The following is a 24,130-nucleotide window of genomic DNA, read 5'->3' as shown; positions in this document are numbered from 1 at the left end:
TAACTACAGGAACCAGGATAATGGAAAGGAAACAGGGAGGTAAAGGAAAAGAACCTGAAAGGGAAGAACAGTAGGAAACAGGCCTTAATAAGGGAGATAAGAGATAAAAATTGGGTTAGTTTAAGGGAGCGGGAGGGAAGGGTATACAAGGAACGTATGAGCTCAAGAGAGGTAGGACCATAGGAGAAGGGTATTATTAAGGGAGAAAGGGGGAAAATGGGGGCACCTTGAATGGGAAATCTATGATGGAGGGGTGAGACAATGCGAGAGATAAACAATGCCTAGCTAGTTTTGAAAACCAGAGCGAACCGTATTACTCCTACAACCTACTGACAAATTATACATAGCAGATCAAGGAACATATTCGTAGGTAAGGTTTATCTGAGAACAATTGGTCTTTTCCCAGGATTTATCTACATGGCACACAGTAATTAAAAGTACCTGACTTGTGGAACTAACCTTCATGGATGTTTAACAGACATACTTTGAGGCCTATACTAATTTGGTAAGAGGGACTTAAAGGACAGTTTTTGCTCCTTGCCCTCTCAGGTCGCGGGTCAACACAGAAGAATCATTTCTTCCATGCTTCCAAGTGAAGCCAACCATGGTCGAGCAGGACCTTTGACTTATCTTCACATAGGTGGAACTGGTAAAAAAAGGAGCCAGGGGCTCCTCCCAAGCCCATGTGACCCCTGAGGAACAGGTCCTCAAACGACCTTAAGAGTAAAAATAAATTGGTTTATCTGGGCCAACTCTATGGCCTTAAACATCCAAAAGGAAAGTATAACCAAAGATTAAAGGGGTCAATATAATTTCTTTAGAGCCCATATGCATAGCTAAAGGCTACATAACTAGCAACAATGTCAGATAGGAGATACCTTCTTTTGAGTTGTTGGCCAGGGTAAACAAAGGGACTTCCAAATAGTAACCCGGCATAGAACTGGGAAAATTAACAGCAGACCCTAATCTTATCTAAAGGAGTATTTACAACTGGTTGCTGCTAGAAGAGGAACAGCTGACCCTCATAAAACAAAGACCTCTAGATAGGCTGAGTAGATGGAACAGAAGGGCAAGTAGTGGAGATTGGCTGGGGGTGCCAACAACACAGCAGACAGTAGCAGGGATGCCAGAATATAAGGAAGGCTATGGGAGGGTGCCAACTGGGAAGTGGGTGTATAGTCGAACAAGATAGTTTGGGATGTTCTGTGTGATATATACACACACACAAAAAAATCAACAAATTTTTCAAAAATATGTTTGAGGAGGAAGCATGGAAATTTACGTCATGCTAATTAGTAGAGGTGATAAACAAACATTACCATAGAAATCTACCCGATGACTTCGTAGACATAGGCGCCAAAGGTCCAAGTGCAACCCATGATGACTCGTAATAATCAGATGCATACAGATTAGAGATGCATGCGCCAACATCTCAGTGTTAGTAGCAAAAACAATGAGTCTTTCTGCAAGGAACAATATATTCTAAAATGAAATGGAGATCTTTTTTAAAGGTTAAAAAACTCATTCAATCAATTTTATGTCTTACAGGGCTTATACTGAGTTCAATATTGTATAACTGTATTAACTCAACTGTGAGCCTAGAAACTTGCACCCACTTGTGAAAGAGATGTACTCTTGCTCTGGAGTATGTTACTGAATATGTTAAATTTGTAGTGAAATGCTTCTTCTTATCATGTAGTTATTAAAAATTTTTAAAAAATGAAAAAAAAAACCCCAAACCAAAAAGAACGGGGTGGTGGCACATGCCTTTAATCAAAGGGAGGGCAGAGGCAGGCAGATCTCTGTGTGTTCAAGGCCAGCCTGGTCTACATAGCAAATTCCAGGCCAGCTGGCACTATAGGAAGACCGTGTCTCAAAGAGACAAAACAAAACAAAAAACCAAAACTAATGTAAATAAATAATAAAACAATTAAAAAAAGAAATGGCCCAAATTTGTGCCATGAAAAACACAAAAGGAAGAGAACTATTTTAGATTATGAAGAGATAACCAAAAGTAATGTGGGATTTATCATTTGCCCGTCTTTAGCGAGAAAGATCTATTAAAGACAAATTACTAGAACAATTGGAGACTAAAGGTTGCATCAGTATTTAATTGGGTTAGTATTATAATGTTATTGTTCTATGGGGGAAATGAATTAATGTGTGTGTATACCCACATATAGATATATAGATATAGATATATATTTTTGGTCTCTTTGAGACAGGGTCTTCCTGTAGTCCCAGCTGGCCTGGAACTTACTATGTAGATCAGGCTGGCCTTGAACTCACAGATATGGTGCTTCTCCCTCCCTAGTGCTGGGACTAAGGCATGCGCCACCACGCCCAGCACATACATACATTTTTTGAGACAGGGTCTCACATAGCCCATGCCAGTTTCAAACTTGTATGTAGCTAAGGAAGACCTTGAACTCCTGATCCTTGTGCTTTCACCTCCCAAATGATGGGATTACATACATGGCTCTAGTATTCTGACTCATCTAAATATATACATTACATTTAAATATACATACATAATACAGATATGTGCACATACATATACACATATGATATATATGCATACACCAGTAATGTTTCCAATGTCATCTGTTGAGAACCTCTATATCAGGTATATAATCTCTGATTATTAAAATAAATTCATGAGGAAGATTTATTTATGTGTATGTATTCCCTTAATTTATTTTATAGACAAATGAACTGAAGTCCAAATGCTTAGATGACCTTGGAACATATAGTTAGTAGCAGAACCAGAATTTGAATCAATATCTGGCTCAGAAGTCCTTAAAAACTAGCTGGGGAGCTGATGCAGCCATTAAATGCTCAGGCTGACCACCAAAAAGACAAGAAGTCCTTGCAAGCCAACTCAGTGGATTGTTTCTTCTGTGTTAATATAAACCACAAACTTTATGTGAGTTTATAGAGAAACACACTGTGTGTATGTGTGTGTTTTGTGTGTTTGCAGTGTATGTGTACGTGTGTATGTGAATCCATGTGTCCATTCATGTGTACGGGTATTTGCAGAACCCAGAGGAGGATATCAGGTGTCCTGCTTTACCACTCTCCACCTTATTCTTTTTTTTTTTTTTTGAGAAACCACCTTATTCTTTTAAGCTAGGGTCTATCACTCACTGGAGCTAGACTGGTGACCAGCAAGCACCAGAGATCTTCCCGTCTTTTCATCCCTCCTTCCTCCCTAGCACTGGAGTTACAAGCATGTAAAACCATGCCCTACTTTTTTTTTTTATGTGGGTTCTGGGGAAGTAAGAACTTTTTTTTTTTCGTCTTTTTGAAACAGGGTCTCCCAGTAGCCCCAGCTGGCCTGGAACTCACTCTGTAGACCAGGCTGGCCTTGAGCTCAGAGATCCACCTGCCTCTGCCTCCCGAGTACTGGGACTAAAGGCATGTGCCACCATGCCTGGCTAGAACTTTTTTTGTGTTGTTTTCTTTGAGACAGGGTCTCACTGTGTAACGTTGGCTGGCCTGGAACACAGATGTGACCAAACTGTACTCAAACTCACAGAGATCTCTTTGCCTCTGCCTCCTGAGTGCTGGGATTAAGGACATGTGTCACCATGCCCAGCCTGTTAAGAACTTTTGCCCACTGAGCCATTTCCCTAGCCCTTGTTTGCTTTTTTTCAGATAGGGTCTCACTGTGAAGCTCTTGTTGATTTGAATCTATGTATGTAGACCAGGCTAACCTCAGACTTATTGCAATCCTCCTACTTCTGCCTCCCAAGTGTACCACTATGCCTGGCAAGAAGCCTACTTTGAAGGATATAACTCAGCTGAGTATGATGTTACACACTTATGATCCCAGCAATCAAGAGGTGAAGTAGAAGATTTGCCAAAAATTTGAGCCAGACTGGTCTACAGAGCTAGATTCTGTCTCAACAAAGCCAGATAGGTAGGTAGGTAGGTAAATAGATAGACATATAGACAGGTAGGTAGATAGAATAAAAGATCTTATCTCAGAACTGGAAGGAGGCAATATATGTAGCTCAGTGATAGAGCTTATGTTCAGCATGCCAAGCCTCTGGGTTCAGTTCCAAGCTCATGTCTTTGGAGAAGTGAGGTCCCTCTCTCTCTAGCTTGGATTTGGTATCTGATTTACCAGGTGCTCAGACTGCTCAACTTTGTGATGTTCTTATGAGAGTAATACTTATCTATTGTGAAATATTTGGAAAATGAAGATAAAAATCACTAAAAACTTCTGGATCCAGAGATACTGTTGACATTTTGTAGCATCTTCTCGACCTTTTCTATCCATACCTATAGATAGAGGTAAACAAAACAGTTAACAGAATAAACTTTCTTTTTTCATGTATTGGTAAATCTTTTTATTCATGTACCTTTCAATGGCAAAAATTACAATTCATATAACATTGCCTTTATGGGATGTATAAGTTCTGGGTATGCTCTAGTTTAACAATTTTTCTCCTGTTGGATATTTAGCTTTTTTTTTTTCCGCGCCCCTGTAGCTGGCAGTTAAAAGGGCCACCTGCAATGGGCAGGTGGTCCCAGTTATGCGCAAGCAACGTGCTGTGGCGCTGCAGGGATATTTAGCTTTATTCTAACACCTTAAATATTTTTGTCAGTGTCTGCTTCTGCAAAGAAAAAATTCTGATATCATAAGATGCTAGTGAAGCTAGGCATGGTGGCACATTCCTGTAATTCTAGTACTTTGGAGGTGGAGGCAGGAACATCAGGAGTTCAAGGTTATCCTTAGCTGTGTAGAGAGTTCTAGGCCAGCTCGGGTTACATAAGACCTTGTCTTAAAACACAAAAGACATTAGTGAAACGGTATGGTATCTCATGCCTCTTATCCTAGCACTTGGGAGGCTGAGGCAAGAGGATGGATCATTGTGAGTTGCAGGCCAACCTATAAGAGAAAAACAGTGAGGGGTTTGGGGGATGGCTTAGTTGACATATTGTTGTGCAACCATGAGGACCTCAGTTTATTCCCCCAGTACCCAAGTGAAAATCTGAGTATGGTGGCAGCCCTGGGGAGGTGGAGACAGGAGGATCCTTGAGGTTCATTGGCTACCCAACCTCACTTACTAGGCAAGCTAAAGGTCCCAGTGGGAGACCCTGTCTCAACAAGAAACACACACACACACCAACAACTGTAGCAGAAATAGTACTAGAACCAGTAGACTTTCAGGTCTAGATTAACCCTTGATACTGTTCTGTTTCCCTGAAAGTGGAGATGAAAAAATACTGGGACAGTACAAGGAATCATCTTGAATTGTTGCAAAAACACAGGCAGATTTGTTGCTGAGTCCTCATAGTTGTGCAGATTGTAATTACAAAAGAAAAATTTCACAAACGACACGTCATCAAGACCATGTTTACTGAAACATGAATTTTCCTATAACATAAAATGCTTGATGTAAACTTTTGTAATTTAAATAAAGTATTTAGGACCAGCCATGCCATCTAGAACTAAGAGGAGTAGAAACCCCTTGAGTGTGCTGCTCATAGAATGCTCTGAGGAAGAGATAGTACTTAAAAATGCATAAAAAATGGGGCTAGAGAGATGGCTCAGCAGTTAAGAACATTGGTTGTTCTTGCAGAAGACCTGGGTTCAAATCCCAGCACCCACATGGCAGCTAACAATTGTCTGTAACTCCAGTCCCAGGGGATCCAACAGCCTCTTCTGACTTCTGTGGGCATTGCACGACACGGGTGCACTTACCTACACGCAGGCAATACACGCATATACATAAAATTTTTTTTAAAAAGTTTTTAAATTAAAAATATGGATAGAACCTGAGGGAACAGAGTAAGATTGATACAGTGTGTTCATATTGTGATGAAGCAATTTATTATTTATTTTATTTCATGTGTATGAGTGCTATGCCTGCATATATGTAAGTGTACAGTGCCTACGGAAGTCTGAAGAGGGCATCAGATCCCCTGGAACTGGAGTTACAGACAGTTGTTAGTCACCATGTGGGTGCTGGGAATTGTACCCAGGTCCTCTGCCAAGAGCAACCAGTGCTTTTTAACCACTGAGCTATCTTTCTAGCCCCTTGATGAATCAGTTTTAAAAGATTAAATTGGAAGGGAAAGAGATACCAGAAAAGTAAGTTAGATATTTACTAACTCAGACCAAAAATAAATAAAATTATATAGCCCTCATGACACTGAAACCAAGCAGGAAGAACAGGTTAAAGGGCAGAAGTGAGGGGATGTTAAGGGATAAAAGCAAAAGCATTTCAAAGGTAAAAAAAAAAAATTCTCTAGTGTATGAATGTATTGCCTGAATGTGTATAAGTGCATCCATGTTGTACAATGTCCAAGGAGTTCAGAAGAGGGCATCAGATCTGGAACTAGAGTTATAAAGATGGTTGTTAGCTACCATGTGGGTGCTGGGAATCAAACCCAGGTCCTCTGCAAGAGCAGCCAGTGCTCTTAACCACTGAGTTATCACTCCAGCCTTGTTTAATAATAATTTTTAAAAAAGAATACTAGTGCCAGGTGTGGCAGCACACGCCTTTAGTCCCAGCACTTGGGAGCAGAGGCAGGAAGATCTCTGTGAATTCAAGGCCAGCCTGGTCTACAAAGTGAGTTCCAGCCTGGTCTACAAAGTGAGTTCCAGGCTAGCTGGGGCTACAGGGAGACCCTGTCTCAAAACAAAAACAAAAACACAACAACAACAAAAAAGAATACTAGTACTGTTAACAGAAATTAAAGATAAAACAGGGCATGGTAGGGCATGCCTGTAATCCCAGCACACTGAAGGATAAGGTAGGAGAATTACAAGTTTGAGGCCTGCCTAGGCAATACAGTAACATTCTGTCTCAAAAAAGGAAAGGAAAAGAGGGAGGGATGGAGAGAGGAAGGCAGGAAGTTGAAAGATAAAACAGATTTTGAAGGAGATGGGCCCTAAGATAAGAAATTTAAGACAATGAGACACAGGAGGAGAGTGGCTTAGTAGTTGATGTGTTACGAGGCAGAGGTTTAGGTGAGGTGGACACAGCTAGAAACTGGACACAGCTAGAAACTGGTAGATGTGACTGCTGAAGCTCTGTGGCTCAGGCTCTGAGTGAGTCTATAACTGCTTCCTAATATGGCTCACCTGGACATTTTTCTAATGTGAGCATTCTGTTTCTTTTTATTTTTTAAGATTCATTTTATTTTTGTCTTTTTGAGACAGGGTCTCTTGTAGCCTCAGCTGGCCTGATACTCACTACGTAGACCAGGCTGGCCTTGAACTTACAAAGATCCACCTGCCTCTGCCTCCTGAGTGCTGAGATTAAAGGTGTATGCCAGCACACAACAGATCTATTTTATTTTATATTTTATTATTTTTGTCTTCTGTGTATGCATGTATTGCCTGCATATAGGTAAGTGCACCCATGTCGTGCAATGCCTGTGGAGGACAGAAGAGGCCATCAGATCCCCTGGAACTGGAGTTACAGACAGTTGTTAGCTGCGATGTGGGTGCTGGGATTCGAACCTGGGTCTTCTGCAAGAACTACCAGTGTTCTTCACCACTGAGCCATCTTTCTAGCCCCTATGTATTTTATTTTTAATATTTTATTCTTTTTATTTTATGTGTATGAGTGTATTGCCTGCATGTATGTGAGTGCACCCGGGTCATGCAATTCCACGGAGGTCAGAGAGGGCTTCAGATTCCCCTGGAACTGGAGTTAAGGATGGTTTGTATCCACCATGTGGGTAATGGGAATCGAACCCAAGTCCTCTGCAAGAGCAGCCAGTGCTCTTATCCGCTGTGCCATCTCTCCAGCCCTAGATCTATTTTATTTTTAAGTGTGTGTGTGTGTGTGTGTGTGTGTGTGTGTGTGTGTATACACACACATGTGAATGCAGATGCCTGTGGAGGTCAGAAGAGGGCATTGGATACCTTGGAACTGGAGTTACATGTGGTTGTGAGTCACACAGCCATGGTATGATTGGTCTAAGGACTTCCCTGAATAGCAGAGAGGCATGACAAGAATAAGGTCTCTATTATGGCGCATACACAGATGTCTAATCTCAGCACCTGAGAGGTGGCGACAGGAGGAATAGGAGTTCAGGGTCATGCTTGGCTACGTAATGAGTCTGAGGCCATTATTTTCTGTCTCAGAAAAACAATAACAACAGGGAAAGCAGGGAGCTAACATCTGTGCTTTGGAGTTAGTATTTGGAAGATAAGTCTAAGAGTCCACGAAGGGAAATGTTTCTGAAGGTCATGTTCTTTGTCTTCTCCTTTCATTCCAGGCCCTTTGGAGAATACTTACCGTGATTTCTGGCTCATGGTATGGGAACAAAAAGTTTTGGTTATTGTCATGACTACTCGGTGAGTTAATTCTCTCTTACCTATAGATATTGCCTACCTCTACCTAGATCCCAGGTATGGGTGACTGAAGAAGAAAATCCATAATAAACAGAAATATCTTAGCTTTTGTTTTTAGCACATCTATAGCTAATGTGCCAGGGTCTGTTGGAAATAGATCTAATCTGGCAGAGCTTTAATCCATGGCTTTAGAGACCCAGTACCAGTTATAACTTATCCTGAGGTCCTGATCTTATCCACTAAAGGAAGTACTGGGAAACATGGGTTGCTAACCTATAATCTGGCCCTTAATTCAGGACAGGAGATGGCTTCCTGGTTGATGAGTTACCCAGTTTCCTTTGCTCTTCATTCCTGCTGCTTTTGACTGCTTTTCTTATTCCTATTTATACCTGTCTGTCTCTGTAAGAGAACAGATAAAAGAAGTGAAACAAATGAGTCAAGCAGGAGATTCTGAATGAAGAAATGTTTTAGAAATTAGGCAATTCTGCCAAATTTAAGGAATTTACTATTTTATTAGTTCTAAGATTATGATGATTACAACTTATTTAGATGAGAAAAAAAGAAAAGATGTTTGCTCAGTTCCCTTCTCAGGGCATTGCTAACAGCCACCTGTAGTTGGGATAAGTACCCCCTCAAGGTACTTGGAGGCCACTGGAAAATGGTGAGATGGGTTATACAAACATAGTGTCTAGAAGCTGTGTTCTTCACACTTCTCTGTCAGCCATGGGCCCTTGGTGGAGAAGAACCTGAGCACTGGCTAAGGTCCAGGCCTCACTGTTTTTGCTACTGTGTTGTATATCCTAGTATTTATCTCAGTTTGTGAGAGGTACTACCAGTATCAGGAAGGAGATCAGATGAAAGCAGTAAATGTACATACAGTACATGTCTGCTAAATGGACACATGTAGAAACTTTACCTGTTTTGACATGTTTAGAATGAATGATTTCCTTTTTTCTGTAAAGAATAAGTTCTCTTCATTAGGAGCAGTGCAGGGGATGACAGTGCAGCCTAGAGCTCTGCACGTTGTGGTGGAAAGCAGCTTACTGCTGGTTGAAGAAGCGTGAAAACTTAACTTGTTCTGTCTGTCTTCAGCTTTGAGGAAGGTGGCAGGAGAAAATGTGGCCAGTATTGGCCTTTAGAAAAAGACTCTCGGATCCGATTTGGCTTCCTCACGGTGACTAATCTAGGAGTGGAGAATATGAACCATTATAAAAAAACAACTCTAGAACTTCACAACACAGAGGTAAATGCAGGTTTCTGTTTTTTCACTTTTTTGAAGCTAGGGAAGATCCTTTAAAGAAAATCTCTCTAGATGTAGAGGACCTTTGATCCCATCACTCAGGAGGCAGAGGCAGGTGGATCTCTTTGACTTCCTAGAGCTACAGAGTAAGACCTTGCTTCAAAAAAAAAAAAAAAAAATTCCAAGAGGGAATAGGTTTGGGTCCTAGGTCCCATGTGACACATGCCTATTACACTGCTTAGGAGGCAGATGTAGGAGAATTGTGAATTTGACAATAGCCCGAATATATAGCAAGACCTTGTCTCAAAAAATTACAGTAAGGGGCTTGAGAATGATGACTCAGCTGTTAAGAGCTAGGTGTCCCATGCATATCTATAACCCTAGCTCTGATGGAGTCAGAGACAAGAAGATCACTGGGCTACTAGGTTGCCAGCCTAGCTGAGAAAAAATGTGAGCTCCATGTTCAGGGAGAGACCCTACCTCAAAGGAATAGGCCAAGAGTGATATAGGAGGACACTGATACCTTCTTGGCCTCTGCATGTGTGCACAGGTGTGCATACCCGCCCCCGCCCCATCCCCGCACATGTACTCAGGACTCAAAAATACATTCACAAATAAAATAAATAAATCTTTTTGAAAAAACCCTACAATAATAATAAAAGAAATCTACATCCTTCTTATAGGACTCGATCTTCCCAAATATGTAGCTCTTCCTTTGGGTTTGTGGTAGAGAATTGGGTTTGTGGTAGCAATTGGGAAGAAAGTTGAGAGAGGAAGACAGAAGGCTTGGTGGTATGAATCTTAAAAAACCCAGGACACTAAGGGCAGACAGAAGTGACCTCATTAATTTTGCTTGTTTTTTCATTTAAGGAGCGGCAGAAACGCCAGGTGACCCACTTCCAGTTCCTAAGCTGGCCAGATTATGGTGTCCCTTCCTCAGCAGCTTCCCTCATTGACTTCCTGAGAGTGGTCAGAAAGCAGCAGAGCCTGGCTGTCGGCAGCCTGGGAGCACGCTCCAAAGGGCAGTGCCCTGAGCCACCCATTGTGGTACACTGCAGTGCAGGCATTGGCAGGACAGGTATTGTACCTCACACCATTCATGATGCATCCAGAGGCAGAAGGGGTGGGGAGGAAAAACAAAACTCTTGGGCCTACTTGTGATTGGAAAAAGAACTCATATGATTCCCTTGGTGTTAAATTGCTATGAAACTTGCTCTGTAATGTCATTTTTGTATCCCTGGTGCTGAGGATATTATATTGTGCTTGCCAGAATATATACTTCATAAAACAAGTCCTCTGGGGGGTGGGGTTTGATGTTTTATACATCCCATCACCATGGTTTTCTTCTGGCCCCATCAACTGTGTCATTGCCATCACTGTGGGTGTCCCAGAGAGCTTAACTGGGCTGCTGCCTCCTTCCCATCCCTGACTCTCAGGGGACCTCTTCTCCCTGTGCTCTTTTGTTTTCTTTCTTCTTTTTGAGACAAGGCCTTACTATGAGGCCTAGTCTGGCCTGGAACTGAATTCATGTATTCTTCTGCCTCAGCTTCCCAAGTGTGCTGGGATTATAAACTTGCACCACGTTGCCTGGTTCCTGTATTCTTCATTCAGTTCACAGCTTTGGCTTTAAGGGGATGTGTGCCGCAGGAGATCAGAAGTCCCTTTGGGAGAAAGTCAGGAAGATTGTTAGGCCTCTGGAGAGTTACAGTCTGTTCAAATTGGATGTGGGAGCACTGTTGCTCTGTCTAGGAGTGAAGCAGGAAGTTCCTCTGTGTCACCTACCCACTTATTCTTCCTGTAACCCCATATAACGTCCTGAGAAACAAGAGCCTTGTTCATTTTCCGGACTTGAGCACTCCAGTGACATTCTTCCTCAATCCCTTTTAGGTTTAAAGCTATTTGGTCTTCTACCATCGGGCCTTTTGCCTTTGAATTCATTCATTCAGGCTTGCCAGGGTGATTTGACAAAGGGAAGAAGACAGGGGAGGTATACTTATGTGACCATTTCCTTCCTTCTCCAGGTACCTTCTGCTCACTGGACATCTGCTTGGCACAGCTGGAAGAGCTTGGCACCCTTAATGTGTTCCAGACGGTGTCTCGCATGAGGACCCAGAGGGCCTTCAGTATCCAGACCCCTGAGCAGTACTATTTTTGCTACAAGGCCATCCTGGAGTTTGCAGAGAAAGAGGGCATGGTTCCCTCTGGCCATAGCCTACTGGCCATGGAGGGTCAATAACTGCTTCATGAGTTTCCACCTGCTGGCCAACCTTCCTTAAACTACCCTGGACACCGCTGAGCCTATAGGTTGCCATCAAATATGCTGAAGCCGTGGATCGACCTCTTTCTCATGTCTGTCTCTTAGCACACGTGTGCACGCAAGGCAGCCTTTCCCTTTGGCTAGATAAATGTGGTGCAATTGCCACTAGAAAGGGCCAGCAGCAATGTGTTCTTAATTCCTAGCACCTGCTATTGAACTGTGCCTTATTAAAACCAAATTGTGGCTATTGATTTTTGCCAGGGTCCCTGAGGTAAGTGGGGAAGGAAACTCCCCCTCTCCTAATGCCATTTTTCTTCTGGAAGTCTCTTTCCCTTTGCTAGGATTTTGACAGGGAGGTTTGGTGAGCATTCACCTTCCTGCCTAGAGAGCTTGACCAAGTTACATATTCTAGAGATTGTCTTGAGTGCCAAGCACGTTTATACACATAGGGCGTGTACTCCAGTCTTTTCTGTCATTCTGTGTGTGCGCGCGTGTACGTATGTGCACTTATGTGTATGGATCCATATGTATGTGTGTATATAATATATATTGTATGTGATAATATGGTTGTATTCTATAAATGCAAATACACACAGATACTCTTTGTAGAAGTTCCTGGGGTTCCATGTTGCAGTTTAGCACTCCTTGCTTTTTGGACCCTGCTGATTATTCTAGACTGGTTGGGGTTGGAGGTCATGGCTCATGTTTTCAGACAACAGAGTAGTAGAAGACACATACATTTCTCTGTTCCTGGGCCTCATTCTTCATGGCATCTTTTCCGCCGGACTCTGCTTGTTGGAGCCAAAAACACTGGCTTTTGGTGACATTGGTTTAATTTAGCATGGTTTGCCCCTTGTCTAACAAATTTTCTCTGTTTACTTTGCTGATTGGGGAACAGACTCCACTGTGATTCCAGACCGTCTTCTCACAATCCCAGGGATGGGAACCAAGTATAAAGGTGAATTCACTGAGCTGCCAGAGTGAAAAGTAATCGGTACGAAGTCTTAGAAGGCAGGTGTGAGCAAGAGAAATCTATGAGAATCCCTTTCTGGGAGGATGAACTTGGGCCCCTTTTTCTTTCTTTGCATAAAACTTGGCCTTGTCTACGGAGATACCCAACTCTCCTGCCTGCTAAGCTTGCCATACCCTAGACTTCAAACTGGATGGTTCTATGCCATTGCATAGCATAATTCCTCTGGCTGGGTAAGGTGGTCCTGTACAATCATTGGTCCCCTACTCACCCAACCTGTCTGTTCCATGTCTTCTCCCAAATTGATATGCGAGGAATGGAATCAAGAATCCCCAACATTCTCCTTTCCCACAAAAACCCATGGAACCCCTAAACCTTTCTTCCCCAACTACAGAAGAAGAGGTTGGCAAGCTGGTCAGACCTCAATAATTTTATACTGTAATAAGATCTTTGAATGTGTATATTCTTATTTTTTACAATCATTTCATTTTGTATTTAACATCAATGGACTGAGTCAGATTCAGAAAATAATTATAATGTTCATATTCAATATCTTACAGTGGTACAGTTTTGTATTTACATATAAATATACCAACATGATCAAACACTTTTAGCTTCATCAATTTAGCAGTCTGGGGTTGGGAAGGTGAGGAGGGAGTCCAGGAGCTGGTCTTGGACTGATGGGAGGCAAGGGAGGGGCCCAGAGCTTCAGTATCTGAGACTCAGTTCTGAGAGGTACCTACCTTATCTGTAGGCCATGGCCCTACCAGTACCAGTTGAATGCTGTGTGACAAACTTAGTGCTCAGTGCTTAATCTCCAATGTTATCTCCTGGACTGAACCTTCACAATTCCAGTGCATATCCTCCTTCCTTTTTCCACACCCTCCTTCCATTTCTCCAGTGCTTGGATGATAGGCATGAACTGCTACAACCTGCTTTTTTTTAACCTAATTCTGTGTAGATGAAAAGATGAGGAGCAGAGAAATACAGTGATTTACTGTAAAACAGGAGCTCAAGATGATCTGCTTAAAAAGCCTCTTTGGCCTCTTCACAGTATTGGAGATGGAATAGTGCTTTGTTTTTGGAGGCTACGTTTTAGGGTTTTTTTGTTTTTTTTTTTAAAGTTCTCCTTTTAGAGTATAATTGGTTTTAAAATTCTAGGTGTGTATGTGTGTGTATGGTTTGTTTGTTTGTTTGAGACAGGGTCTTACTCTGCAGCTTAGGTTGGCATTGAACTCATCGCAATCGTCTCAGTCTCCTGAGGACTAGGCTTATAAGGCATCCACTACTACACCCAGCTTAGGTAAGTTTATATTGCGCACATGTTCTTTGAAGTAGACTAGAAAGGTCATATTGGTGACTGATTCTTCCAGATGAAGATCTCCTGACATAATCTCATGTCTGCAGAATGCCAAAGAAAAACTCTACAAATATGGGTCTACTAGTCTTTGTGAGAAGATCTTGAGTCATTTGTATCTGTCTCTGAAAATGGAATCAGAAGCTTTGACCTTGTAGGAATACTCCCCATACCACATATTTTCTGTTAGGCAGTGACAACCTGTCCAGTCGGAGCAATTCTGACTTGTAGTGTGCAATTATTTGGCTGTTCTGAATAACAGTAATAACAACTAACATTTACTGGATGCTTACTATATTCTAGGTCCTGTTCAGAGTACATTATGGGTACTACCCCATTCACCCTCAACAACAATTTGAAATAGGTATTGACAGAAGGAAACCATTGAAACACCAGAATATAAATTTGCTATAGACGTGGACCTGGATTCCAAAGAACCTACTCTTACACTAGATGTTTCTAAGGATCCATCTCCTGATCTGCCAACACACTTTTCTTGATTTTTTTTTTTTTTAACCTCAACCAAAGAATAAACTGCTAGGTATGGTAGCACAGGACTGTGATCCCAGCACTAGAGAGGAAGAGATAGGAAGATTAGGTGTTTAAGGCCAACCTTGGCTATATAGGTAGTCTGAATTCAGCCTTGGCTGCATGAGACCCCATCTAAAGAAACAAAACCAAAAGAAGTTTAGAACAGATTAAGCCAGGCAGGACCTCTGAAATTTGAAATTAGAGACATTATGGAAATATGTAGGGCTGGTGAAATATGCAGGAAACAGCATTCATGATAAAAGACCTGGATAAGGTAACTCAAAACTGTCGCTTATTAAAAGAGGCTGTAACTTAGCTGTGCTGCAAATTGCTAAATTCAAAGTTAGGCACTAGTCCCTAGGTGCAAGTTCCTGGACCAGCCTAATAGGTGATTGAGTGAATACAGGATGACTCAGGCTTTAGACCAGGTTGACCTCCATCTTAACAGATCTACCTGCTTCTGTCTCTGCCTCCTGGGTGTTGGGATTAAAGGTGTGTACCATCATACCTGGCTTTTTCTTTTTTTTAATTAAAAAATCTTTTTTGTGTGAGTTTTTTGCCTACATGCATGCATATAAAGTGTATCTGTGCATACATTGTCTGAGGAGGCCAGAATAGGGCGTTGGATCCCCTGAAAGTAGAGTTATAGATGGTTATTAGCTACCATGTGGGTGCTGGGAACCAAACCCAGATCTTCTACAAGAGCAGCCAGTGCTCTTCTAAGCTATCTCACGAGCTCATTTGGTGGTTTTTAAAAAACAAGTTTCATTATTTTGAATAATTTAATATTTGTGTGTGTGTATGGGTGCATGTGTCAGAGCACAACTTTCAGGAGTTGGTTCTTGCCTTCCACCTTGTTGAGGCAGATTCTCATTGATTCTACTGTGTTATATGTTCCAGCATAGCTGGCTGGCGAGCTTCCAGGCTATTCTCTCTCCACCTCCCATCTGTCAGGTAGGAGTCCTGGGATTAAGGATGCGTGCCATCACATCTGGCTTTTTAAATAAATTCTGTGGATCAAACTGAGGTGGTGAGGCTTGCCTGGCTAGCGCTTTTACCCATTGAGCCATCTCCATGACTCTTAATTTTTTTTGAGAAAAGGTCTTGCTATGTGTCCCTGTAGCCTTGGTACTTGTTTATTTAGCTCAAGGTGTCCTTGAACTTACGGAAATCCTCCTTCTTTCTGAGTTTGGGGGCTATAGGCAATGTGCGCATCTAGTTATTTTTAGACCAAGTATCACTGTGTTGCCTAGATTGGTCTCAATTTTCTGGGCTCAAGTGATCCTTTTGCCTGAATTTGCAAAAGTAGCTGGGACTACAGGTCACCTGCCACCAAACATGGCTGCTTCTTTGTACTGTTTGCCAGTGTGATCCTACCTGTGGTAGAAGCTGTTAAAGAGGATAAGGAAGAGGAAAACAGAAGAGCTTAGAATTTGTTCAAGAACTGAAGGCTCTCTGTCCACTGTGGTAGTGTGTGCTTTCAATCTAAGCACTCATGAGGCAGAGGCAAGTGGATCTATGTGAGGTTGAGAACAGCCTGGTTTACATAGTGAGTTCCAGGCCAGCTGGGGCAACAGGGAGACTGCCTGAAAAAAAGTAAAAAAAAAAATAAAAAAATAAAAAATAAAGTGACAGTTCTCACACACTGCCTCCCAAGTGCTGGGATTAAAGGTGTGTGCCACCATGCCCGGCCAAAAATTTTTTTTATTTATTATTTTTATGTGTATGCTTGTATTGCCTGCATGTAGGTAAGTGCACCCATTGTCATGCAGTGCCTGCGGAGGTCAGAAGAGGCTGTCAGATCCCCTAGGACTGGAGTTATGAACAGTTGTTAGCTGCCATGTGGGTGCTGGGATTCGAACCTGGGTCTCCTGCAAGAACAACCAGTGTTCTTAACTGCTGAGCCATCTCTCCAGCCCTTCTTTTTATTTTAAGTGTATTTTCCCTGCATGTATGTAAGTGGACTATGTGCTTACCATCCCTGCAGAAGTCAGAAGATGGCGTTGGAACCCCTTGAGTTATGGCAGTTAGCTGCCATGTGAGTACTGGGAATGGAGCCCGGGTCCTTCACAAGATTAGCCAGTGCTCCTGCTGGGCCGTATCTCCAGCCACAATGCTGTTTTTCCCCCCTACTCTAACATTCCTGTGGTTTCTAATTTTTCAAGCACAAGTGATAATCCCTTTGCTCTCTTGCTTCCTTCGTGCTTCCCTTCCCTGTTAGCTAGGATGAACTCCTAATGGAAGGGGGCTCCAGCATCCTCAACCTACAGCAGTGTAGTGTTTTGTACTACACTGCTCTTGATTGATCGCAGAGAAGTCTTAGGTCTTCTCCACAATCAGAAATAATAGCACTTGGAAACCTGTTTAATCTCCCCCTACTTCTTTACCACAGCGGTCACAAATACCTTTCCCCGTTTCAGCAAAATTGGGTATGTTGCAGTGTTAAAGACTCACGTTTTTCAGGCTAAGGCTAACTACACTAGAACCTCACCAGACAAGGAAGGTAGAGGGTGGGAGCTATGATGCCTTCTTAACCACTTAAGGTGGTTAATACGTTCTGGATAATTGCTGACACTGATGATTAGAGTCAGAAGCTAAACTGACTAAAGGCCTCCCTCACTTCAGGCTGACTCCCCTGTACCTGGCCCTTACATTAAATTCTTGGTTCTTCTCTAAGCTACTGCATAGGTTTGTCTTAATCCTCAACACTGGCCAGATACATAGTAGAGCAAAGGTCAGCTATTTCATCTTTTGAAGTCTCTTCTTCTACTTCTTTTAAATGCACACCCTGCAGGGGCTGTCTGGGGGGAGGCTTGAAGGAAGGGTGAAGGGATATGGACAGTGCTCAAGCTGCCCTTCCTTCTACTCAAAGTGTTCCTTTATCTCTTCCATCGTGGGCTTCTGAATAAGATGTTACTTGAAAAAGGAACCTGCTGCCTTAAAAAAAATAAAATCACCAACCACTGGTATATAGAAGAAAACAGACTGAAAAACAATGCCGGATAAACTGGGGAACATCCTATTACATGTTTTTGTGATTTAGGATAGTAGTGGCCCTGAGGGCTGAATTAATGCTCAGTGAGAAGACATTTCAAGGCAAGGATTGCCAGAGATGGAATTTGTGCTTTTAGTCTGCACAAGCTTATGGCTTGGACTACAACTTCAGGGACTTTGCATTTAATATACTTAAAAAATATTTTATGTGTATGATTGTATTGCCTGCATGCAGGTGCACCTGTGTTGTGCAGTGCCCCCAGAAGTCAGAAGAGGGCATTGGATCCCCTGGAACTGGAGTTAAGGACTGTTGTTAACCACCATGTGGATGCTGGGAACTGAACCCATGTCCTCTGCAAGAGCAGTCAGTGCTCTTAACTGCTGAGCCATCTCTCCAGCCCCATATTTCATTTTTTAAAATTTATTTGTATTTTATGTGTATGAGTATTTTGCCTGCATGTATGTAAGTGCACCCATGCATGAATGCTACAGAGGCCAGAAGAGGGTGTCAGACCTCCTGGAACTGGAGTTAGGGACAGTTGTTAGCAGCCACTGTGGGTGCTGGACCTCTAGAAGAGCAGCCACTGTTCTTAACAAATGAGCCATCTCTTCAGCTCCAGGGACTTTGCATTTAAATGGACGGGAGAAGAGAGGTTGCCTTGAGAAAAGAGGAAAATGTGAAGTACTCTTGACTCTGCTAGGTATACTTTATTTTAAAAATTCCAGCAACCCACTGTAGGAAGTAATCTTATTAGTCAACAGATAAGGAAGTTGGGAAGGATAAATGATTTGCTAAAATCATCTAGCTAGGAAGTTCTTAAACTGGGATTCTAATCAATAGTTTTGAGTATTCCACCTTTGAACCTAGCAGAAGAATCAAAAGTTGAAGGTCATCCTTGGCTACATAGCAAGTTCTAGGCAGCCTGGGGTACATGAAACCTTGTCTGAATACAAAACCCCCCAAACTATAGGAGCCATGAGTATCATGAGCTATGATATCTCAGATTCTTCTCCTAGATAGTTGGGAGTTGTGATCATCTACAGCTGTCAGATGTTCTCTTGGTAGGCAGTGACTCTTTGTAGCATAGTCATTGAAATGCAGGCACTAAATGGCTCTTATGGTGGGAGGTTAACAAGCGCAAGGCCTGCCTGGGCTATTGAGTTTAAGGTCTAGACTAGGCAACCAAGCAAGATTCTAACCAGAATTTTTAAAAAGTCAAAAAAGGCAAGCAAGCACAGTGTCTCACCAGCAAGGAGAACTCAGAAGGCCAGACAGGATCATCGGTGAATTCTAGGCCACCCGAGCTATGTGAAACTGTCTGAAAAAATGGTTGAGGAAAGGGGTGCTGGGGAACTGTTTCATTCTCAGCACCCACGGATGTGGTGGTACATGCTTATAATTCTAGCACTGGGGAGGCAGAGACAGGTTGTAACACCCTAAAGAACTGTGAATAAGATCGTTTCATGAAGGAGGGTATGCATATTGTCATGTCCTGGAGGTAGACTGAAGGTGTCACAATGACAGTTTTGAGTATATAGGTTGTAAATTGAAGACTTGTGTATGTATGTGGCTAGGAGACAAATCTTGCTTTGAGGATAATTTTTCTTTTTTAAAAAAATTTTTATTGGGGCTGGAGAGATGGCTTAGCGGTAAAGAACACTGACTGTTCTTGCAGAAGACTGGGGTTCGAATCCCAGCACCCACATGGCAGCTAACAACTGTCCATAACTCCAGTTCCAGGGGATCTGACAGCCTCTTCTGTCTTCCTGTGGGCATTGCACGACATGGGTGCACTTACCTACATGCAGGCAATACACACATGTAAAATAAAAATATTAAAAAATTAAAAAAAATTTTATGTGTGTTTTGCTTGCATGTACGTAGGGAAGTGTATCCGTGTTATGCAAAGCCCACAGAAGCCAGAAGAGGGCATCAGATCCCTTGGAACTGGATTAGGGACAGTTGTTAGCTGCCATGTAGGTGCTGGGAATCGAACCTGGGTCCTCTGGAAGAGCAGCTAGTTCTCTTAACTGCTAAGTCATCTCTCCAGCCCCATGAGGATAATTTTTATAGAACTACCTGATGACAAACTGCTGTTAGAGTTAGGGGAGTTAATATATGTGTATCATGAGGGGAGGTAGGATGTTTTCTCCAAAGGCCCCAGCTTGGATAGTAGCCTGAGTATATTACAGAGACAACATATGGGGAGTGAGCAAAACTCAGGATTTGGACTCAGATAAACTTGGCTTGGCTATTTTATGTAGGCACATCCCTCTACTGGTTGAGGCCTCTGTTTGCTCATCTATACTTCAGAATAAAACCCTCTAGGAACTGGTGAGATGGTTCAGCAGTTAAGAGTGTACTGACTGCTCTTGCAGAGGACCTGGGTTTGATTTCCAGCACCCACAGGGCAGCTAACAACTGTCTGTAACTCCACTTCCAGGAAATTCATTGCCTTCTTCTGAACTTGGGGGGCACTGCACAACATGGAAGCACTTACACATATTCAGGCACACTCATACATATAAAATAAAAAATAAAATATTAGGAAAAGAATAAAACCCCCTAGCTTATAAAACCTACAGGATGTTTCACACAAAGAGGACTCCCAGTGTGGTTTTTCCAAGGAGGACCCTCATCCAGATCCATTCAGTTTTGGTTTTTTTTTTTTTTTGGTCTTTTTGAGACAGGGTCTCCCTGTAGCCCGAGCTGGCCTGGATTCGCTATGGAGACCAGAGATCTGCCTGCCTCTGCCTCCCAGGTGCTGGGATTAAAGGCGTGTGCCACCATGCCCAGCCAAGATCCATTCAGTTTTATCTTAACTAGGGAAATGGAAAGTGGTTACAACCTTTGGTACAGCCAGGGGACAATTTCCACAAATCTAATACTGAGTTAGAAACAGTGACTAGATCCCTTCCAAAGGACCCTTTGTGCTTGACCGCATTCACTACTGGGGATCCAGAGGTGAATTAGATTGAGCACCCTAAGGTGCTCATTCTAAAGTGTGTTCAGGAGGATATGGGTATGAGCCAAGTCTTTCTCTGGTGGGTGGTAACCAGTAAAAATTCTCCATAGTGCCAGCCATGTTGATGCATACCTTTAGTCCCAGGCAGAGGGACTAGGATCTCTGTGAGACAGAGACCAGCCTGGTCTACATAGCAAGTTCCAGGCTAGCTGGGGCTACAGGGAGACTCTGTCTCAAAAAAAAAAAAAATCCATAATGAGGGCTGGGGATATGGCTCAGTAGGTAAGAGCACTTGCTGCACAAGCATGAGGACCTGAGTTAAAGTCTCCAGCACCCATGTAAAAATCCTGGTGTGGATATACATGCCTGTAACCCCAGAGCTGTGAGGAGCAGAGTCAGAAGGATCCCTGGGGCTTGCTGGTCACAAGTCTAGCTCCAGACTCAGGGAAAGACTGTGCCTCTAGGAAATAAGGCAAAGAGTAATACAGCAGGGCACTGATAAATCTTTTGTATATACACCAGTGCACCTGTGTGTATGGGTACACACAATGGCACATGTGCATGTACCTGCCATACATGTGTACACACCATACTCATACACATAGAAATCCTCCATAAGTAACTCCATGCTACTTGCTTTCCTGGGTCATAGTTAAATGCTTGGGCCTTTGGCCTCCACTGAAATTCAGAACCTCACTAGGTGATAAAGCATATTGATCCTCATAAAAGGATACAGATTATTAGACTTACAAGAGGAGGTTGATCCATAGTTGAGGATGGACTAAGTGGGAACCAGGGAATTAACATTCCTGACTCGTGTTCTTTTTACCCTTCCACCCCACTGCTCATTATCAACACAGTATCTATTATGCCTTCAACTAGAATGGAGCCTCTTAGGAAATAGTATGGGAATCTGAGGTGGGAATTTAGACATGGGGCGGGGGGATGTCTCTGTTCTGACAGGAAAATTTGGTCCTCATCCTAGAGGTGATGAATCGACCTCCATGGCTCTTCCAGGTCTCCCACTGAACCCACTGTCCTCATCTCCTGGCCTTTCCTCTCCACATGGGTTCCTTCCATAGTAACCACCCACGTGCTAGTCCCCAGACTCCAGATGGAAGTACCATTGCCCTTCTCAAATCTACTTCCCACTTGCCCTTTCTCCCTAGTGACAAGCTTTTTCTCAGTGACAGCTTCTCACATGAACTCCGGTTGGGAAAGACCTTAGAGAAGAAGGGTCCTTAGAGGTAGACTTTGTACCTATTCCCTCCCTCATTTTCCAGTGGACTTGAAGTCATGGGAAGGGATTTACCTGAGCATAAGTCACTGGCTTATATAAAACTATGTAAGTGGGGCTGTAGCGATGGTTCAGTGGTTAAGAGCACCAGCCTCTCTTGCAGAGGATCCAGGTTCAATTCCCAGCACCCACATGGCAGCTAACAACCATACGTAACTCCAGTTCCAGAGGAATCCAACGCCCTCTTCTGACTCCAAGAGCATTGCACAACACGGATGCACGTACACACATGCAGGCATACACTCATACAAAATAAAAAAATTTTTTTTAAAAGGCTATAAGTATACAGTCATTGGCTATGCTAAATGTATATAACCCTTTCCCTCTCTAGCCTCAGAAGTACTGGCTACTTCTTTCCTTCTGTTAGCCATACTGAATGATTCACCTCCTCCATGGGATTTTTTCAAATGTGGCTCTTCATATGTAGCTCAGGCTGGCTTTGGATTAAAGACTTCCTGCCTTTGTCTCCCAATTGCTGAAATTACAGGTACTTGTTACCATATCCGGCTTGGTCAAGTCATTACAGGTCACTTGAATTACTGGAATTTTTAAAAAATATTTCATTGTTATTTTTATTTTATGTTTAAGTGTATTGCCTGCATGTGTGTAATGCACCTGTGTCGTGCAGTGCCCTCGGAGGTCAGAAGAGGGCATTGGATCCCCTGAAACTGGAGTTACAAACGGTTTTTAGCCACGATGTGGGTGCTGTGAATTAAACCGGGGTCCTCTTCAAGAGCAGCTGGTGCTCTTAACCACTGAACCATCTCTCCAGCCCCATTGGAACAGTTTTAACTGGCAACAGGCTCCTGTTCATGGGACTCCAGGGCCCTTCATGGTCTACCTATCCCACCTGCTACCCAAACTTTCTGCTTTCTTCAGTGCCTAAAACTTTCTTTTGGGGGCTGGGGCATAGCTCATCTAGCATGCATTAAGTCCCAGGTTTGATCCAGCATTGCATAAACCTTCAGTGGTGGTACATGCCTATAATCTGAGCACTGGGAGGTGAAGGCAGAAGTTTAGCATCATCTGCTTTAAGTTTGAGGTCAGTTTGAAAGCTTTATGAGTTCTCTCCCCCCCCCGCCCGCCTCCCTCCCCCAAGTGTTTCTTGCTCAATGTGTGCCCTGGCTCTCTGCTCAGCTCTCTTAAACAGATATGCTCCTTCCTTTTAGTTAGAAGTTATGATAAATAGCAAATAAAGCAGGGAAGGATCTGAGTCAGAGCTTCAACCTGCTAAAGTAATGAGGTCTTTCTGGATTGAGTAGTTTAGAAAAGGAAAATTTGTCTTTGCTTTCCCCAATCCCTCCCACAAAATGTCCTAGTAGCCTGCAAACTCACCATTACAACAGTTCTGTGTTTCTGCTGTTCCGGGTAATCTCAGAACCCATCCAGCTACTTCTAGGTACACTCTCCCTTTTCGGAACGACTATGGATACACACACAAACACCCTCACACCCTCCTTGTGGAGGGGACATATCTCAGCAGGCTTACAATTGCATAGGACAGCACATACAGTGGAAGGTCTGTTTCACTTCACTCCCAGTAGGTGCTCAGAGAAGTGCCTGTTGCCCTGTACTGGTTAGGTTGAATAGCCAGGAAAGTCTAACATTCCAGTCAGTCGCTACCCGCCTCTCATCCAAGTACTAACCAGGCCGTCCCTGCTTAGCTTCTGAAATCAGAAGCAATCCCGGCGTGTTCAGAGTGGCACGGACACAGACTGCTATTTCCATCGACCCTGCTCCAAATGTGTGTGTCGAAGGAATAGAGCCCAGCAGCTCCGATGGCACCTCCTAAGTGTCCACCCTGTGGAACTCCGAATCCCAGAAGGCCTAGTCCGAAGTCCTCGAAAACCTCCGGGAGGCGGTGCGGGAGATGCATGTCCCTTCCACGGATGCACCTCCCACTCACAGCTAGTTTAATTATTTTTATTTTTGTGGAGGCAGGGGGCGTTCAATGAAGGGGAAGGGGCGGGGCGAGGGAGGAGGCGGACCCAGAGTTACTGACGTAGACTCTGGAGAGCCAATGGCCGGTGGGGGGCGTTCCTCTCCATTCAGGACTCCTCGCCTGGTTCGGAAGGTATGTTAAACAGCTGCTTTTAATTTGGTCCCCCTAATCTGGTCTTTTGGGGGGCTAGTTCCTTGGTTGCTTACTTCGGCTGGCACGAAGCTGTGTGAGCACCGCGGTCCCCACGACTGAGCTG

General features: G+C 43.2%; 1 protein-coding gene and 1 pseudogene across 2 annotated transcripts in view; one reads left to right on the top strand and one right to left on the bottom strand.

Moving 5' to 3' along the window:
• Positions 1-13,392, top strand: part of Ptpn9 (protein tyrosine phosphatase non-receptor type 9) — a 108,103-nt gene extending 94,711 nt beyond the window's left edge. For both annotated transcript variants that reach the window (XM_029569229.1, XM_008844877.3), the window contains exons 10-13: positions 8,245-8,323; positions 9,413-9,563; positions 10,431-10,638; positions 11,582-13,392. In XM_029569229.1, coding sequence (XP_029425089.1) covers positions 8,245-8,323; positions 9,413-9,563; positions 10,431-10,638; positions 11,582-11,796 — 653 coding nt within the window. In that variant the 3' untranslated portion in view covers positions 11,797-13,392. The remainder of the gene's footprint in view (positions 1-8,244; positions 8,324-9,412; positions 9,564-10,430; positions 10,639-11,581) is intronic.
• Positions 4,489-4,595, bottom strand: LOC115072352 (annotated as a pseudogene).
• Positions 13,393-24,130: the final 10,738 nt, after the last annotated feature.

Source organism: Nannospalax galili, unplaced genomic scaffold (assembly GCF_000622305.1).
Source record: "Nannospalax galili isolate Female #2095 unplaced genomic scaffold, S.galili_v1.0 scaffold1622, whole genome shotgun sequence".
In the NCBI taxonomy this organism is placed as follows: Eukaryota; Metazoa; Chordata; class Mammalia; order Rodentia; family Spalacidae; genus Nannospalax; species Nannospalax galili.
This window is presented reverse-complemented; position numbering and strand designations above follow the sequence as displayed.